This window comes from Rhea pennata, chromosome 2 (assembly GCF_028389875.1).
Source record: "Rhea pennata isolate bPtePen1 chromosome 2, bPtePen1.pri, whole genome shotgun sequence".
Taxonomy (NCBI): domain Eukaryota; kingdom Metazoa; phylum Chordata; class Aves; order Rheiformes; family Rheidae; genus Rhea; species Rhea pennata.
This window is the reverse complement of record NC_084664.1, coordinates 133,469,275-133,489,968: the sequence shown is the minus strand read 5'-3', so window position 1 is coordinate 133,489,968 and position 20,694 is coordinate 133,469,275. Positions and strand designations below refer to the sequence as shown.

General features: G+C 39.2%; 1 protein-coding gene across 1 annotated transcript; it reads right to left on the bottom strand.

Annotated features, from left to right (window-relative positions):
• Window positions 1-10,694: 10,694 nt before the first annotated feature.
• On the bottom strand, window positions 10,695-14,253 carry SNAI2 (snail family transcriptional repressor 2). The gene is made up of 3 exons (XM_062568245.1): window positions 13,945-14,253; window positions 12,828-13,373; window positions 10,695-11,863 (listed from the first exon to the last, which is right to left on the bottom strand). The coding sequence occupies exons 1-3, from the start codon at window positions 14,021-14,023 to the stop codon at window positions 11,682-11,684; spliced, it is 807 nt and encodes a 268-aa protein (XP_062424229.1). The 5' UTR covers window positions 14,024-14,253; the 3' UTR covers window positions 10,695-11,681.
• Between the last annotated feature and the right edge of the window lie 6,441 nt (window positions 14,254-20,694).

Genomic DNA, 20,694 nt, shown 5'->3' with positions numbered 1-20,694 from the left:
AGGGTAGGGGACCTACTGAAATGCGCCTTACCAACATGCCTGAGTTTCTCTCCATAGGAAAGCAGAGTTACTCACTCACATTTTGTCCTACCATGTAGTGAGAATGCATCCAGATGCTCACTAAGAGACCAGGACTGTGGGACATGCTGGGAAATACTTCTAACCTATCCTGTGGATAGAGGCATGAGAACCAGCTTCCCTGCTAGCCATTGCCCCCTGACCTTTCAACCATTTGTCTGACATATTCTGCAGGCATTTCTTAGTGGGGAGCCAAAAAAGAGAAGACTGTGCCTATTCACTGGAAGCAGGCACTTTGACAACTCCAGCATAAAACTGGCTCTAAACTTGGGAGCTGAACACTTGATTGTGTGCAGCACAGGGTGAAAGGTTATAATCCTTAGCTCCTGGCCTGAGAGGTGCTTGAAGAAGGACTGGATTTGTGCTGTATATCCTTTGTATATGTAGGCGGAGCGTTATCTGTGACCCTGATCTCCCTTAAAAAGTGGAATTCTCCACTGCATTGCCTGGGACATACAGATTCCCCTTCTTCAAATCATCCCTTTAGGAGCAGGCTTGTTATGCTCTCTCTGGCATTCCAGAAGGCTTCTGCAAGTATAGAAAATATGGAGCTTCAAGATACATCTGACCTCTCACATATGTGCAGATCAAGAGTTTGCGTTTACGCAATAGGTCTGATGTGATACTGTCAGTGCTTTGCGCAGCTGCATTGCTCGTGCCTGGTAAGTTCAGTGTTCCTGAATGCATCAAATTTCCAGAAGACGCATGACTGATATGTACATGTGCACAGAAGGATACCTAGCTATTTATTTGTGATCTAATGAAGTTGTTGAATATGCAGGAGAAATCAAAAATCTCAGTTGTGCCCAAACATAATCTCTGTTGGAGAAAAAAGATAACTCAGTGCAATGTAAATTTACATAGAAACGTTATACTTAAGTGCTGCTATTAATGAGACAGAGAAAAGTTAGAGTAAAGAATATAAACTGTAGGTATTCCATAAGCATGAAGAAGATTTCTTGACTAATCTGAGAGCTGTGTGCTTATTCTTCTTTACAGATGTTGAAAACTGTAGGCAAACATATTGTCTGAGTAAATTAATACAATGCTTTTCCTCTAGGTCTGCTAGTCAGCCTGCTCTATATTCATTAGTTGGCCCCGAAAACTAATCTTTGGGGCTTGTTCATTGTGCCATTCATTTTGTGTGGCTCAAAAGGAGGAACTGAATGCAAAGGGAAGGGGGAAGCAATAACATTTTTCCAGTGTGGAGAATCTCAGACATTTTCGTGACAGATGTCACATGCAGCAGGCTTTTTGCTGTGCTTTTAAAACGTGATTAGATAGGATCCTACTGGCCCCACAGATTCTTCGCACGCAGTCAGCACTTGACTGGATTTCAGGTATACCTGTTAGTTTGGAAAGGCCCTTTGTATTAAGTGCAACTTCAGTTCTTTATTTTTGCTACAACTTCTGCTACTTGCAACATCAAACTGAAATGCCATTCACAATAAATAGTGCAGATCTTCATTACAGTGTTCTCCCATGCTTTCTTTCCATGCTTGATACCTATGAATTGGCATCTATGCTAAAATTTATCAGTTTCTTGAGGACTCTGAGAGGAGCAGTGCCAATATACCACTTTGAGCTATGTATCTCTTTGAGACCTATATGTCTTTTTATGCCTATTGCTTCCTGATAACTATAGGAAACGGACTCATTTTAGTTTTTTAAATGAAAATTGAGATTGGGTGTATAGAGGAGAATGGGAACGTGCCACATATTAATAGTTTTGTCCAAAGAAATAAAGTGTCATTTAAGGGGTCGTTTTGTTCTGGTTCTCTCTCTGCCTAAATGTAGAAAAATTTCCATATATATATCTGTATATACATATCTCCATTTGTATGTATGTGTGCACACACATATATATGTTTAGAAAGACTTGTTTTAATTAAAAAATGGGAAATGTAGCATAGCTGGAACAGATTAAAACAGAAGAGTTTAGTGGACCAGAAAACATATTGTGCTGATAAGGTTTTTTTTTTTTTTGTTTTAAATTCAATCCTACCATAAAGTCATTTATTACCCATTGTTTGTTTTTCTAGAAAGGCCAGTGCAGCACCATTTGCTGGCTGATTGACAATGCAACTCTCTTTTTTACAACCTGGAATTTAAAACAGGAAAGCTGCCATTCACATCAATTAAAAAGTCTACATTTTAGATCACCTGGAAAGGTTCACCTTTAGCATAAGCAGATGGGGGATTCAAACTATTTGAAACCAAATGCAACCTATCCAGCTCAGCACAGTCCATGCACATGTAGCTATCTACAAGAACTAAATCAGAAAGATTAATAAAAAAAATGCAGTTCACTTCAAATCTCCACTTCCACCAACTCATTAGTTTCCCCCTCAACGAGCAACAGAGATGATCTTTTTACATTCCTCAGCAGAAACAGCAACAATACAGAATCTGTGAGCCTGGCTTGTCAGCTGAGTTTCATACGTAGAAATCTGCAGCTAATCAGTCCTGGTCCAACCAGTAAAGGTCACAGCAATCCTGCTGAATTATCACCGAGGTGTTACAAGACATGGACATTATTCATTCTCACTAAAAACAAGCAGGAAGAAAATAAAATAAAAGCAAATGGACTAACTCTGTAAGATTTGCTGTAGTCTCACAGTGAGAAAAACTGTTTCTGGATCTTCTCCTGTCACAAACTATATACTTTCCCACTCCTATATCCCATCGTACTTCACCTAAAAATCCTGCCATTTAAGCATTAATATCTGGCTATGCTTTAGGGACTATCATAGGAACAAGAAGGTATGTAAGATGCACTGTCCGATGACTCAGGCCAGGTCTACATCATAAACTTTATCCAGGACTGCAGTGCTGTGGGTTTTCATTTGTTTGTTTGTTTTTTTGCAGCGCTTCTGTACTGACAAAAAGCTAAAATCTAGTTGTGGTTTCTGGGTTACAAGTGCGTTTTTGCTGCCTGTGGTGCTTGGGTGACTAAAAGCAGCTATGCTGGTGAAGCACATTTTGTCAGTATGAATTGTATATTATATGCATATAAGAGAGCTGACTGTGCAGTTGCACCAACAAAATATTTTGAAGGGAAGGCTCATCCTTGGATACCGCAGGGAAATGCTAGTCTGCTTTCTCTCCAGCTGTACCAGAAAGTGGAGGCTTTTGGCAGCATGTTAGGCACAGCTACCATATCGTGAGAAGAAGGCTAAAGGACAACCTCTACCAAAGCAGTGAGTATTAATATTCACAAGAGTGGCTCTGTTTCTAGTCCTGTCCTTTCACAGTCCCACTTGGCCGTCATCTATCAGTGAGGGAGTAATACAAATGCACGGTTTGACATTACATGGCACCTCCTCAAAACATGACTTCCTCCTTTCAAAATGACTGATTGCATTGGATACTGGGCCACGGTGTGCATCTGTGAATGTAATATATACATCACAACTTAGTTATGTGCCCGTAAAACAGCGTACTATCCAATTATATAATGCCCAATTCTAAGCTCTCTCTCAGAAAGCAACTTCCTTTATGGGGAACCTCAATAAGATTTCCAACATATGCAGCTGGGATCCGAGCAGAGTTAGTAGAAAGTAACAACTTTTTTTTTTTTTTTTTTTTTTTTTTCAAAAATTGGAAATGAATCCTATATCTGAGTGAAAATATTAATTGCCTGTTTTAAGCAGCCGATAAACAATGCAAATGCCTTTTTAGTTTAAATTTTTAGAAAAAAACCCGAACAAATCAAAATCAGAATTGTAGCTGAGCCGTTCTGTTAAAACATTTTCCCTGTTTAAATCTATACACTTAATCTTGTGTGTATCATATGCATATAGTCTAGCATGACTTTGGATGCTTCTGTTATTCCTATTTTATATTTGTGTAACTTAAAAAAATGTCTATTTTCTTAGTTCCTAATCTCTTTTGCTGTAAAAAAAAATGGTAATCAGACATACTTGATTTATCAGCTGCAGTTTTGGTTAGAGCCAAAATCTCCTCTCCAAGCTAAACAGTGCTGAACTTCTGAGTTTCTCCTGTTACAGAAGTCTGACCTGGAAAGTAATTTGTAACTGATATTTACTGCTTGTAAATACCGATTAAATACCATGCCCTCCTACGAAGGCTGACATTTTAGTAGTCCTCAAGATTTCTCTTTTTCTTCTCTTTGTCCCTGGAACCCATGCTGTCCTGCCAGCGTGACATATTGAAGCCTCTTAGGATAGACAGAATATCTGGGTTTTCACCAGCCTTCAGTCATGGATCTCTGCTGTGACTGTTCAGCCAGAACCTACAGTGTTGATTCTGTAACCTGTGAAGGGAGCTGCTTCGGAAATAAAAATATCAATAAAAGCAACCATTTTTTCTGCCAGTACTGGAAAAGGGGGAAATAGAGAAAAGATGGGGGGCAATCTCTTGAAACTGCCTACAAGTTGGAAGCTGTTTACCAAAGATGTGTTTTATTTTTGTCAGTAAGTTGGGGTTTTTTGAAAACCTGATTAGTTTTGCGTGTGGGCCTTGCCCAGTCAGAACTACTTAGAAACTGGACTAAGATGCCAAGTTTTTTCGCAAACAGCACCAAAACGTTCATCACAAGTCATAAGATTCTCTTTTTTAAAATCTCTCCAGAACATAACAACCTGGCCTGATTTCATGTATTATGGATGAACAGTGAATGCTTGGTGTACTTGGAGTATAATAAATCTTGGTGCACTGTCTTCCAAAATATATTTTTGTAACATTTAAAAATGAAGAAAGATAAAATTTAATACTAAATATGATGCAGCTTTTACAGCAAGAGTTTTTTATTACCCTTCTATGCATAGTGTTATTACTTTAAATTGTTGATTATTCATTCAATTTTTAGTGTTAGATACTTAGTAACTGTCAGTTTTCATCCTTCTAACTCTTTATTCATTGTCAAGTGTGGCTGATTTGCCAGGCCACATAAGAGGGCAGGTTACATTCAAAGGAATTTACTTTGGTTTAAGGACTTGTGCAAAATCTGAGCTAATTGCAGTGCAACTTTATACTTTGACTGCTTCTTATTAGCAACCTAACAGATGTCTGTGACTTCATGTTTTGATATTCATCACTTGTACTGGGAACCTCTGGGATCTAATGAGACCTAAACACTTCTCTGTGAGAGTTTCATTAGATCAAAGCTCCTACATTCCTAGGTCATGTCTTTGAAGAAGGTATGAAAAGGTATGAGTTAGAAGCAGTTTCCATTTGATGGATTTTTAGGTCCAGCACCTGACATGTGTTTGTTGACTGACCCACCTACAGCGCCTGGTTAGAGGAAGTGGCAATGTCCACACCTATGAAGTATTAAGAGTCCCGTGATCCACTGGCTTCGATCCATCGTCAGTCTCAGCTGGGATGATTCCTATGTTAGGCTGACAAAACACTAATAGAACAGATTAAAACATGGGATTTAAGGAGAATATAGAAACTTATCAAGGTAAAGGATGGCTTTCTGTGGTCTGCTTTGGCTAGGTGAAAAGCCGATCCTCCAAATTAGAATTGCAGTGAAAGGATTTGCATATTTGAGAAGACAGGATGGTCAGCTGCATGTCTTATCTATATGTAGATAACACATGAATGTTTGCATGCACCACTGTTGCTCTTCCAAGCCTATGGTGTGCAGGATATTAAAACTATGACTGGTATCATATTTTTGTGTGGATTTCTGCTGGCATTCCTGTGATTGTTCAGTTTCCTATGTCTTCTTTCAACTAAATGGTGCAAAAAATATGTTTGCAAAATGACAGATACAAAAAAGTATTTCTTCTTTATTTATGAGAAATGTCATATAAATTATGGCCTCCATCCACCTACTAGCTACTTATCTTATGCACTAGAAAAACTTCTTGCAATGCACATAGAATAAAAGTAAAGCAGAAATAGCTAGCATGTACTCGGCGCCCAGATAATGGAGGGGGGAGGTGTAATAGCATGCAGCTAGAGGACAAAATTGCATTTTGCAATGGCTTTTGTCTTTGGGGAAAATGAGAGAAGGAAGGTCATGAAGAAGCACTTCCTTATATTTTTGTATCAAAATGCTGAGTGGACCATAAGAAGAAAAAACACAAAAAAGTATTAGTTTGGGTAGCATAGCTGAAGTATTGAAGAAACAAGTGAAAAGGAACAAGGTGACCCAAATGTCAAACCAGTAAAAGCAACACATACCCCCTTTTTAATTTTATTTTTTGTTCTCTAGTCTGGTTTGTCTATGTGTGCCTTAGAGGATACACCAATGCAAAGACATAGTCAGGCTGCACCATGGCCTCAAAGACTTTGCTAAGTTGTATAGGGTGTCTCAAAAAATATGTGCATCTGCAGAAGAAAAATCATGCCTCATAACTCACCTGAGGCATCCTTATTCTGTTGCACTCTGCAATGAGACAGGGCAAATCTCGATCTCCCAGCAAGACCCAGTCCTGCACTCTTCACCCTTGAAGTTTCTTGATTTTATAAAGATGAATTAAAATTGTTGGGAAGTCGGAATAAAGCACGCAAGCATCTGTTTTGTTTGTACTAGACACGCGCTGTTGTTGTAGATAATATAGTTTCCACAGCCTTGTTGCATCCCATCAGTGCTAAGTGTTTTCTCCCTTCTACTCAGCACTAATGAGACCAAATCTGGAGTACTGTGTCCTGTTTGGGGCTCCCCAGTTCAAAATATTCACTTACTAGAGCAAGCCTAGTGAAGGGCCACAAAGATGATTAAGGGCTTGGAGCCTCTCTCATATGCGGAGAGGCTGTGAGAGCTGGGACTGCTAAGCCTGAAGACAAGAAGGTTGAGGAGATCTTATCAATTTGTATAAATATGTAATGGAAGTGCACAAAGAGGCTGGGGCTAGACTCTTAGTAGTATCTGGTGAGAGGACGAGAGGCAATGGGAACAAATTAAAATACATGAAATTCTCTTTAAATATAAGGAAATAATTTTTTCTTTGAAGGTAGTTGAACACTGGAACAGATTGCCCAGGAAGGCTGTGGAGTCTCCATCCTCGGAGACTGGACATGGTCTTGAGCAATGTGCTCTAGGTGACCCTTCACTGAGTGGGGGTGGTTGGACTAGATAATCTCCAGAGATGTATCCAACCTCAGCAGTTCTGTGATTTCACTTGCTCTTGATCTAATCTTACCTCTTGCAGCAGTCATTTGTTATTATAATACACACAGGTTGGAGTGGGATTCTCACATTCTGTTCTTAATATTCCTGTCATGGAGAATTATAGGTTATATATTTTAACTTTTAAAACACCTTCTTTAAAGAGACAAAACCAAATATCCAGGACAAATACTAAATACAACACATTGTTTCTAAAGAGGGAACTTTTAACATTGAAAATATCTTATTCAGAAAGAAAAATATCACATCTTAAGATGAAATATTGTTTTGATTTTGTGGCAGGGGCATCAGCTGGAACACGAGATGTCAGAATTTAATCACCAGGTTTCCTCCTTGTCCCTTTCTTTCTTTCTTTCTTTCTTTTTCTTTTTAATTGAAATTACAAGTTTTTTAGGGTGCTTGCTTCTTCTTTGTTATATGATTTTATGGAGCTTAGGGTAATAGACCCTGAACTTAGTTAAAGATAACAGGAACTATAATATTCTACATAATAAAAAATACAGGAGACAGACTTCATGATGCTTTATCCTGAGAGGTACTTATTTTATTTATTTTATTTACTTATTTTTACTCTCCCTTTGGAGAGTGCAGAAGATGCTTTTCTAATCATCCATATTATTTGGTAGGATAATTCAGTGCTTTGAGCATAAACATATACTTTGTTCTGTCTTTCTTTCATGCACATATTGCTTCATGCTGCAGTCTCTGAGGTGAAAAGCATGCCCAAATGCACTCAGGGGAAGAGAAAAGAGGAAACTGAAGTGAATCATTTATTATATTTGGTCTTGAGAAACTCATACATTCAACTTGTAGCTGCACATGTGCTGAGGTGGTTCATCTCTTCTTCGCGCACTGAAAGGACACTCATGAGGTGAACTGAAATTCCTCCAAACTAATAAGGGAATGAACTAGCCCTCATTCACTGTGAATGGGTAATCGTAGTCATATAAATATAACCCGACATTTATGCATTTAGTATACTTGCAGTAGACTCTAGGAAAAAGTCCCTTTTGTAGATCCATCGATTTTAGACAGCTTATTAGTAAACAAAAAGGCTGCAGATAAAAGAAGCATTAACTCACACTGTATATAGGTTGCTGTCATGTCAGTGGCTTTACAGGAGAGACAAGCCTTTAAATTGCTTAAATTTTCACTTAAAAGTATTACTTTTGGCACTGGTGTCGAAGATGAGAAGAAAGAGACTTCAAAACAGAACAAGGAAGACAGCAGAAGTGTGGGGAACATATTTTCTTGAGAAAGATTAAAAACCTGGATGTAAGATCAGAGATGTCTTGCAGGAAATAGAGCAATGGTGAGCGTTTCAATGGGCAGATTCACTAAGGAGGGGGCCTTTCAGCCACATTTCAAAAAAATCAGTGGAATTGTAGACTAGTAGCTCAGAATAGAATTCAATTTATATTGATAAATAACTCATGCAGCTACAGAAGGCTTTTCTAGAATAATGAGGTAAAACCATTAACGTTTTGGAGAAATGGCCTGACAGAAAGTTTTCTCCCAGAAAAAACAGGGAAATTCACCTCCCTGGGAAGCTTGTGCTACAGCTGGGCAGAGAGCAAGAAATCTGTGATACAGTACTCTGTTTCAATTAAAGAGTCAAGTTAGAAGAGCTTCTAGACCTTTCCCATCTTTGTGTTTTATGCGTATAGGTGTTACAGGCATGCAAAGTACCATATCTTAATTGTCATCTTCAAATCAGAACCAGTTCCACTTGTGTTTGGTTTAGCATACCGTATTTTGATGAAGTTTTCATCTGATTTCCCAGAAGGACAGCAGTAGCATTTCCCACTCTTTCAGTAAGTCAAGTTCTTATGTTATTTCATTTACTATGGATGTAGATAACTTAAAGTGTGGATTAAAACAGTGGAAAAGCCTTATAATGTCAGGTAAATGGGTGCAGGAGAGCAAACCTAGAAATTTGTCAGTACGAACAGCTGTTTATTGCCAGAGCTTTTCCTATACACAGGTAAACTTTATTCTGGGAAGAAAAAGCTGCACAAATAGCTGCTGGAGCCTATGGACTTCAAAGTGAATAACATGGAAGTGTAAATCAATAGAGTAACCACATGAAATTTTTCAAGGGTATTTGACACCTTCTTATATTTATTTCAAAATGTTACCTCACAAATTCCCACTAATCCTAGCTGCATTTTTTTTCAATTTGCCTATATTTCAGTTTATCTTTTTTGAACTCTCTAGTTATTTCCTAGAAAACACCCCAACAGATTCTGGAGAATGGTTGTTGTAACATAGAGATTTTATCAGAAGATGCTTGGAGCATTTGAAAAATTTCATTTGAACTGACCTTTTTCCAGCACAGTACTTCCTGTAGAGAAAAGGTACAAAACCTCTGTTATGCACGTATTGACTAGGTTATTCTAATGTAGTTCAGCTCAAGCATTCCTCTGCAGGCCTCAACTGGAAGAGACAAAATGTTGGTATAATCTGTTGCAATATTTTGTTGAAATGCAATCTCTTTTTCAAGAAATCTACATCTTATGCATACCTAATTTTAATCTGATTGTTAATTGTTAAATTTATTATTTATTAAATTTAATTATTTATTATTTATTAAATTTATTAAAATTAATATTTTGCTATCTCTTGCTCTTGCTAGGACCATAATGTAGACATAGGGCTCCTTAGATTAGATGCCGACTAGCGTTTATCTGTTTTCTAGCTTTGCAATCTGTAAAAAGTTGAAAATAGTGTTATTTTGTACTAGTCAGCAAGATATGATTTGTTGATGTTGCAATGCTTGTACATAGTTCAGATCTTGGAATCTTTATTCAAACCATTAGAAGAAAAATATCCTTCTTTTTATTACTGAGTAATTATTTCCTCTGATATATTAGCTGATATACCTAGTCAGCATAAATTAAACTGACACTTTTGATATATATTAAAAAGATAATAAAAGATATTTAATAAAAATATCTTTAAGTGACCATATCAACTATGTTGTGTTATGACTTGAATACTGCTCTAAAAGAGCATCCTGCAAATATTACCAAACTCCCCAAAGGCTCCACTGATGATAATGAGCTTTGGCCCAGAGTTTGTAATACCAGCGTCTCAGGAAAAGCACTGTAATCAGGCTGCTCTGATAGCATCCTTTTAACTGTTACAATGCAAGAAAGATGTTTCTTTCCAATGATCTAGATAAAATATATTTTGCAATGTTGACATGGTGTTATAAGAAACAACAATAACAAAAAAGCACCCATGCTTTAAAGGAGACATTCTATAAAAATGCATTCTACTGTTTTATATGTTTGAAAATGCCATGGATGTATTTCTTTTTAATGTCTAGTACTTTTGAACTAAGAATTCACATTTGAAAATCACTTTCATCTTCATTTCATAATGTAGACACACTTCAATTTGTCTGTATGTCCCACACCCTTTATAAATCAGGCACAGTCCTTTTATTCAATTAGAACAAACAACAGAAATCTTACTTAAAAATGTTTATTGTAAAAAAGTGGCTAGAAAAAAAAACATAAATTTCACTTCACGCTTTCTTCAAGTTATCTATAGACACTGCTATAGGCAACAATTCACTTTCATTCATAACACATTCAATCATATAAAAATAAAAATATTTACATTATGTCCACATAACTTTACAAAATCATCAATAAAAAAGGCACTTGGAGGGGTAATGCTGAACATATTGCATTTCCTTTGTGCATTAAAAAAATAATTGTCAGACTCCCAAGAACCCCCTCTCTTGCACTTATTCCCGTTTTTTAAAAAAAGATTAAAGTTTAAAGGATCTATTCCATATTAAAAGATGGTCAAGCATGCACCAGGAATGTTTGAAGCTACAGTCTTTCTTCTTTTTTTAAAAAAAGGCACATGCGGTTAATTTGTGGCTGTCAATTTTTTATACATTCTCTTATGTTTTCATTTTCCTCTCTTAATTATGCAGTTTTAAAGCATTTCAGATCATTAATGAAGGCCTTGGCTTTTAATAAAATAAAATAAAAAACACAGCAATGAATAATATTAAACATTTACTAAGGTAAACTTGGAATACTTTTTAAGGCACCTGAGATAAATGGTGTCTAGCAAAATTCACTTGGGTAGCATTTTTATTAAAAGTTCGATTTAAAATACTGTTTCTTTGGTTGAAATGGCTTGGCAGGAATGTATTGTTAACTTTGCAGCCTTTTCTTAGCAAGAATAGACTACATACATTTGGTTTCATCTATAAAGAAAGTTGATAATGTTTCTTCCTTAACATCTACTTGAAATGTCATGCGCGGTGTCTTTCCCCATATTTCAAAATTCACACTTAAGTGACTGAACAGAAATGCTTAAGCTCATTTCTACTGACATTCTAAGTTCTTCCACTATTTTGTTTGTTTGCTTTTTGGTTGAAAAGTAGGAGAAAAAATGCCTCTGGATTTCCACTTATCATTTGGAACAGGAGTGGAGAAATGCATTGAGTCCAGGTAAACATTGACTGCATGACTCAGTGTGCTACACAGCAGCCAGATTCCTCATGTTTGTGCAGAAGAGACATTCTGGAGAAAGTTTTGGAGCAATTTTTGCACTGATATTTCTTCACATCCGAGTGGGTCTGCAGATGAGCCCTCAGATTGGATCTGTCTGCAAAAGCCCTGTTGCAGTGAGGACAGGAAAACGGCTTCTCCCCTAAAAAGGAAACATCAAGGGAAAATACGAAAGAGCATTAAAAAAGAACTACACTCTTAGGTAAAATTCCCATTTATCCTAAGAAACAAACAAAGAAGCAATATTTGTTATAATAAAGGAGCTATGTAATAAAAAGTGAAGTCAGGCCAGATGTAACAGCTCTCAGCGCTGCTGGTTGTGTTTGCAGAGTTCAGTCTTTTCAGAACATGCTGCAGAGCGCAATCTCTGAAGAGAAGCTGCTGACACCTTCTACATCTACAGGTGCAGGCAGCACTTTTAGGTTAGGCGCCTCCCAACATTTTTAAATATTGTTTTTTTTCAAAGAACTTGTTCTACTGTATGCTTAGCTCCATGTGAATTACTTGGGACAGGGGCTTTGACTGAAAAGGCAGCAAACAGCTGTACAGACTTTACATTGTACCCAGTGTTATACTCAAATCATGTTTTTGCCTCAGCACAAAGAAGACACTTTGGTAATGATGTGTTTCCAAATCTAAAGGACTTCAGATCGTGCACGCAAAACTTGCCAATTGCTTAAGGAGTCAGAGACCATCTCCTCATGCACAGCCTGTCTGTTTTGCTGCTTGATTTCAGAATCAGTTGGAACCATTGCAATGTTAGCAGTTTCCAAAGCCTGCAAGTTAACATAATTAAACACATTTAAAACAAAATCTTCAGTTAGTGGAAATGGGCTAAACTGTCCTAGAATTATCAAGGGAGATATGCTGATTTACACCAGTCTGGCGCCCAGTTATGAGCTGTGGCTACGCTCTCTTTCCTCCTTCTCCCTGCCACCTCCTTCCCCTCCAAAAAAAGAAAGAATTTGGCCTTTTAATGATATATTTGCAATTATGTGTATGCATTTCAAGGAAACACTGTTGTTTACCTGTGGAAAAAAAAACAGTAAAAAAGGCATTCTGATGGTATAGCAACAACATACTGCATTTGTAAAGATTGTTCTTACCAGTGTGAGTTCTAATGTGTCCTTGGAGCAGCCAGGGTCTAGAGAAAGCCTTGCCGCAGATCTTGCAGACACAAGGTAGTGTGTGGGTCCTGATGTGCATCTTAAGTGCTCCCAGGCTGACATACTCCTTGTCACAGTACTTGCAGCTGAACGATTTCCTAGACTGGGCATCACAGTGCAGCTGCTTATGTTTGGCCAACCCAGAGAAAGTTGAATAGGTCTTGTTGCATAAACTGCACTGAAACTTTTCAGCCTCAATTGCATGGGGATCTGAAAGCTTGGACTGGATTCTCTCTTCTTCATCACTAATGGGGCTTTCTGAACCGCTGTGATCTTTGGAGGAGGTATCAGAAGGTGGAGGTGGGCTGACTCTTCCCAAAGATGAAGGGTATCCAGAAAGCGGAGAGAGGTCATTAGGTAATGGAGATGGTAGCAGCCCAGTTGTAGTCCACACAGTAATGGGGTTGTAAGCTACTGAGCTCAGGATCTCTGGCTGTGGTATGATAGGGACTGGATAGCTTTCGTACAGGTATGGGGATATAATCACTGGAGAAAGAAGAAAATCTTAAGGTAAGAGAAATAGAAAGTATTTCAAAAGGCAATAAAATTAACATTTTGTGAGTTAAAAAGGGTGTAAGTCAAATATTGATTATGATCATCCAGGCATGAAGAGGATTTAGAAAATAATGTTTGATACACATACAATGATGCATAGAGACAGTGCCCTTGAACAGACATATTACAGTTTTAACATCTCTTCAAGGCAGCAAGCTGTTTCTAAATTTTTGCAGCCTGGTACAACGAAACAGTGAAACTTCATGGTGGATTTCTATAAAAGTTAAATTCCATTACCAACAGATGTAGAAAAGAACCCTCCCCCCGCCAAATCCTCTTAAAATAACTAAGCTGAAGTGGATGGGCAAACTTCATGATTCATTCTGAGCAGCCTTGACATAGTTCTACAAGCTGCCTCTCTGTAAGCAAATGAAGTAAAAGAACGAACTAACCCAGTCCCCAAAGTCTAAGACCGAAAAGCAGTCCCACCCCTCCTCTCTGCTGCCACGCAGTAAGTGCAGCCCCGCAAGCAACGCGGTGGCGTTGGGTCTCGTTTTGTTACCTGTGTGAGTGTCCAGCTCGCTGTAATTTGGCTTCTTGGAGGCATTGAAATGTTTCTTGACCAGGAAGGAGCGTGGCATTTTGGACGCAGGCGGTTCCTTCTCCCCGAAGCTCCCGGTGGTCGAGCGCGGCGGTGCCCGGCTGGCGCGCAGCTCTCACGATCACTGCGAGCGCATCGGTCCCTACCGCACCGCCTGCGCCGCGCCGTCCATGCAGCCCTGCTGGTGTAGTGGCACTGCAGAGGCGCCTTGAAAAGTGCTGTAAATACCCACTAGTCAGGTGCAGGGGGGAAGGGTTTTCTGCTCCTCCAATCACTTCGGGATGTTCTCAAGCACTTTTCCAAACAGGCTGTTTTTCTGGGAGGGCTTTCTCGCTGCGCGCAAGGCGGCTCCAATCCCTGCGAGGAGGGTTTGGTTCAGGTTTCAGCTCCTCCCGCTGGAGACAGCTGTGAACAGAGGAACAATCTGTTGTCAGAGCGCATTATCCTGCTACAAAGTGGGTGTGTGTTGTTCTTTAGAATTTCTGTCTAGAAAAATGTGTTGGTCAAAGTGCTTTTAAAAAAGGGTCAGTTTACTGATTCAGCTGAATTCTTTTTTTGCTTCCTGACAGAGACCTGGAGAAGTCATATGCACTGAAATGACTTTTTTTCCCCCTTTCTTTCTTTCTTTTTTATTTTTTTTAAACAAGTCTGGTTTCCAGATGTTTGATTTAAGAATTGCAATGGAACAAACTGTTCATTAAGAGCGGGAGGGGGAGAACATTACAAGATAACAAGTTATCCGGCAGAGCTAATGGAAGCCTTTGAACAGACTGTGTGCCTGTCAGATTTGGGAACTGCCTTTGAAAAAAGGTTGCATTTAGGAAAGGCTGGAGACTAGCAGAATGCCTCCCTAACCTGCACCCTTCAGGACAGAAGGGCCAGCAAAATACTGCAAAAGAGTTCAAGCACATGGAGCAGCTGATGAAAAGGCTGCATTTCCAAGCAGGGTGATAGGATGTTATATGTGGATACTGTTTCAAACTGTTTATACGAAGAATAATTTCTTTTTTATTCTAAAAATGTGCAGAATGCAAAACGTCTATATTTCCTTCCTTAGGACTTGCTATATGTCACCCTTGCCTATCCTCTCAGAGCACTGCCAAGGAAACTTTCCTAATTATCCAAAGCTGTAAAATGATGCACAGATATGTAAAAAACTCAGTCTCTTAAATATTCCACAGAATTTTCTAGTCTTTTCATTTCAAAGTATTTGCATTTTGAAAATGTGGACAGCTGAATGCTGGCAAATTTCTAACACAGATTGCACTTGACTGAGTTTTGGTCTGTCCTCCTCCCCCCACTCCCATCACCCTCTCCATTCCCTCCCCCCCCCCCCCGTTTGTGTTTTAACTACACCTGTCTGGGCACATATTGGTATGTCATGTGCAGCTAGGGCTCTGTCCTAGGAGGCATGCAGGCGTGCAGGGGTGTTTAACAGAGACCACCCCAGCCTTTTTTTTTTTTTTTTTTTTTTTTTTTTTTTTTTTTTTTTTTTGCAGCAGGTGTTGGAATAGAGACATGAAAAAAATCCTTCTGGTTATGTTAAGACACGTAAGAGTAAAGTGCTTTGTCAAGCTGCATGACTTCTTAATCTTGGAGATGCCAAAACAAGTGCAGAGAAAAAGTTAGCCATTTTCAAGACCTGATTAAAAAGATTCAGCTGTTCAGTGTCTAACTCTGGTGCCTGTCAGGGAAAGGTGTCACAGGGATTTCCAGGCTGCAGGGAACACACCCAGGCTAGAGCAGGAAAGGGAAAGTGGCAACAAAAGGCACTTCCCAAATACCTGTTTCACAGCTGGAGTGGCGGAATAAATGCAGCTCTCCGCGAAAAGGAGAGCAAGAAGCTAGCAGAGAAACAGGTCATTGCCTTCCTTAACTCTACAGAAAAGAAGAAATCCTCAAGACTTTTTCAAAGGGAGGCATTTGCAGCACTGGCCCCCCTCTCAGCTCTTCCGTCTGCAAAGTCCCTGACCCTCGGCGACTCTGGGAAAGCATTGCGCTTCAGGATGTGAGGCATCAGCCTCTATCTAAATAGTCTGTTACATGAGCTGTGATTCAGCCTCTGAGCTGACTGAAGTTTGTGTGTTGAAATGCATGGAGCCACGTAGATTTTCACTGGCTCAGGATCTGCTCTTTTGCATGTTTGTAAAAAGTGAAGGGTCTGATTCACCGGTGAGGTACTCCCTCTCGGGGCATTTGCACCAGCATAATCGTGGAGTGATGCACTTTAAACTAATTGCACTTATATAAATCACTGAATCCTAAGCAGTTAGCCCACTGGCTGAGCTGGCTGAAGGATGATAGGAATTGGATAGAAGGCATGTTATTACATGGTCCTGAAAAGATATTAGCAGCACATACTACCTGAGTGAGGTCTGCTGCCAAAAAAAGGGAGCGCCTGCGTGAGGAGTGGGTGAGTCAGAGTAAACAGGTGTTCGATGTGTTTACGGCAAATGTGGACGAGAGGGCACTTGGAGCCATGCAGCGTCCACGTGTGAGAAGGGAAACACAGAGGCCAAGCCCTGGAGACAGGAGGCAGGAGCTCTTCTTCAGGAGCTGGAGATGCTCAGGGGTTGTGGAGCCGGATTCATGGTTCTCATGGGTCACGCCACCTGCGGGCAGACTCTTGCACCCAATGCCATAAAATTGAGTCTAGAACTTCCTTTTCACGTTTTATAATTAATTAATTGGTAGTTTGCTGCTTTTTTCCCCCTCTGAAAATATTTGTGAAGTTGTCTTGTCAATGCCACTATTGTCACTGCTCTGAGAGATAGGTAGGAAATCATCCCAGCATTTCCGTTGCCTGAACCCCTGCTATGTGCTGTGCACCACAAGGTTTAGGCCCGGAGTTTCAAACATGGAGTATAAACAGTGCTTCTTTAACATCAGGCTACTTATTTATGCATGTAAATAACAACCTGTAAGCCTCATGCTAGTCTCCCAGTTTCAGACAGTTCCACCAGATCCCTTTCCTGCCAGGCTTTTTGAGAATGGCAGCAACTTTTGCTTCCCGGCTTTCTGCAAATGGAAAGGTGCCAGGACTGTGTTTGTCGTCAAGGAGGGAAGAAGAACCCAAGCTAAGCCATCATCAGCTCAGTTCTTCTTGTAACAGAGTTTTCACACTTGCCAAGCATCAGCTATTAGCAGGATTACCATTTTTTTGGATAAACTACAGCAGAACCAAGAAAAATACATTTTGGAGTATTAAAGCTGTTATGTCAGATCACAATTCCCAGAGTGTAACACCTTTCTTTGACATCAGACCAGCACTGCTGAGCACATCTCACCTGGTTTCCACCATCTCACTTCATTGCAGCCAGCAAAGCAAGGTCAAAGGAGCTCCCAGGAGGCACTGAGCCCACTGTAGCATACCAAACGGAGCTCTGTAGGTTTATTGATGTAGGTGCTGACTTCATCCCAAAAGGGATAAAAGCAGAGGTAACTTACTGGCTAATTACTTTTCGATTATGGTGTAGTTATTTCAATTCACAAACCTCTCACAATTCAAAAGGGAAGTATGAAAAGGTTAGTCTGAAAAAGTATACATGGTACTTTGTAGCTGATAAGTCTCCATTTGCCTGAAAATTTTGATCAGTTTTCACTAAGCAGCTGAATATACAACATACAATTAAGCTTCAGTCTTAATTTGAGCTTTCATGTTTCTTCCTTAGTGGCAGCCGGTATATTCTGGGAAAGCAAAGAAGTGGTGTAGCTCTTGGAAGTAGTAAAAGTTTAGGAGACTAGAAGGTTAAGAGTACCTCAAAAGTAATTAAGTTGGATGACTGAAAGGAATAAGTCCAAAATTAACAAGAGTGGAGGGAAACAATTAGGGAATGGTATTCTTTTCCATTGCTCCAACATATATGCCTGAAGATGTTTTTAGAAGCACATGTTTGGGACACTTTTTCTTTCATGTTTTACTTTATCCTCTCAAATTCTCAGCTGAAATTTCAGCAGAAATGGCAGCAATTTTTAAAAAGGGCTGATATTAAATCATGTTAAGCTCCAGCTTTGTAGGCTTAAAGTTCAATGAGTCAGAAGAAATCTCTGTATTTTGGAATGTTTGTCCAATTCACTCAAAATTCTCCACATTTTAAAGCTTTTGCAGCAATAAATACAGCTTTTTAAAAATCAGGAATGTTAACTCAGAGTTGTCAAGTTCAGCTCTGTAGTAGGATCTAAACTTCTGAGATTCAGAGATGTTAAAAAACTGGGTGACGTTTAGGACATGTAATAGAATTAAGTCCATAACAGTTCCTTTGTGCTTTGGGCAATTCAGGTTTGTAATTTCTGTCTAAGCCTATTACAGAGATGATGACTGTACCACAGAAGTCTGAATCAATCTCAGCTTTCAAATAATTCAAGAAACTTTGGAGAAGGTGTCTTAGAGATCTAAGTGCATCTCATATATATATATATATATATATATATATTATCATTCGCTATGAAGAAATTTACCTTTATTAATATGATGTAAAATGGTTTCTTTTGGATCAAGCAGTTTGAAGAAGACTAGCTTTTGTGTTCTGTCTTTTACATCTGTGTAACTTCACTGGCTTAAGAGGGTGCAATTTAGAGACAATTTAGCCCATAATGAATGAACCTGGTCAAAGCTGAATTTTTTGACATTGTTTCTACATGAAGGTATTTTTAACAATGAGCCAAATTCCCCTGTCACCTCCATCTGTAGTGTCTCACTGGCTACAGCTGAGCTATTTCAGATTTACTCAAGCAGAACTGGGATGTGATTCTAGTCCAATAAATACAAGTCTGCTTATATGTGTAGTACTCACAAATATTCATTATACAAAAGTGTGTTACATCCCAGCTAAGTTATTTATACTATGAAAAGCAATGCTTTCTGCATCATATTACATTTTACTGATCGTCCAATGTACCACTGGAATTATTCATAAGAGGAACAAAAGAGTTGAAAATGCTGACCTTGTGCTATATGGAGTGGAGCTAGCAGTTCAATAAATGTTGTGTGGTTGGAAAGAGCCATCTGCTGGACATGTCCACAAGAACGAGGATGTCGGTCTCGGGAGCGACGTCTGTGCCTGTTCCCCCACCGTGTGGTCGGCGAGCGAGTTGCTGAGCGCGGCGCCTGGCGCGGCGCGGTTCGTCCTGCTCTTCTGCCGTGGTCCCTAACGGGGGACACAACACCGCCTCCTTCGCCAGAGGCACAACCCTTCTACAGGTTAGCCGGCACGAAAGTTGAAAATGGCTAGGAATATTTGACATCTGTAAGATGTATCATCGTTAGCCAACGATCACTGCCATTTTCATACGGGGGACATTTGGGAAGATGAGTAACAAAACATGGACAATAATCACAAGATGCCTAGATGACCTCCTGAATTTTAGATATGGCTGATATCTATGACTTCTTGATTTTTTTTTATCATTATTATTTGTTGCATACATCAAAAGGAGACATGAAGTCGTCTTCCAAGAACTCCTGATCTAGGAAATGTGTGTGTGTGTGTGTGTGTGTGTGTGTGTGTGTATGTGTATGTGTGTCTATCTATGTATGACATAGACACATACTTATTTGTCATTTATTTTACATACATGTGTATGATGTATTTATGTGTCTGTACATAGTCTGACATACTTGTGATAGACACGGTTTTAACCACTGATAGTCCTATCACATAACAAATGTGGGAACGGAAGTGTCATTATCACTGTTTTGCAAATTAGAAGCTGTAGCATGGAAAGATAAAGAGCAAAAATTTCAAAAGCTTAGATCTTAAGAGTATTTTTAACTAATTACTGGGGTATCCTTCTCTCCAACAACCTATGTTCCTCCCTCCAAATGCAGCACAAGTTGTATCATTTCCTTTCTAGCAATTGTTACTGTATTCCTTATTTGAGGAGTTTACTGACTGAGTATAATTTATGTTATTAAATCATCATTTATACTGAGGATATGACCTTTATCTACAGCCCACTGTGACTTCATAGATTTTCACCTTTCACAGATATTCAAATACACCTAAAATCAGTCTGATTCCTTTTTTCATTATTTGTTTGTCCTTTCGTTCTATTTGGTGGCCTCCTCTTCACCATCTATATTTTTCCCAGATTTAATTTCTGATGTTCTCGCACAAATATTTCACACAGTGGTTGAAGTGCTCTTTTCCATTCTTGCTGCAGAGACCCATGTTTGTTGTCAAATATGCCCTACCTCACTAACTGTACCTTCAGGTTACCATTCTTTCCCCCCCTACACTTACTCTTTTTTTTTTTTTTTTTTTTTTTTTTAACTGAGTGAGTGAGTGTCCTTGAGGTGGTAACTAGTTGCCAGGAATTGCAGATATAAACCCCATCATCATTGTCACTGTCCCTGGACAGGTCAATATCAACAATTTCCCATCATTGGACAGGATTTAAATATCTGTAAGAGTCCCCTCTTCTTGGTCAGTCTACATACCTACATAACCAGCTATGTTGGTTGCACTTTATCTGATTGCTTGCTTTAGAAGTGCAGAGAATGTTGCCTAGCAGCCAAAAATTGCTCACTGTCCTCACCTTCATGGTTTATGGCTGTAGGACACTGCAGGAGACTGTGGCATTCAGTTTTTGTACTGTGGCCTGCTCTTCTATTTGGAAGTTCCCAGGAGTCCACAGACTTCTGATAGTGAGGGCCTCTGTTCTCCTGAGCTTCAACTTCTTTGCATTCAACTAGTATCTTGCTTCTGGCTC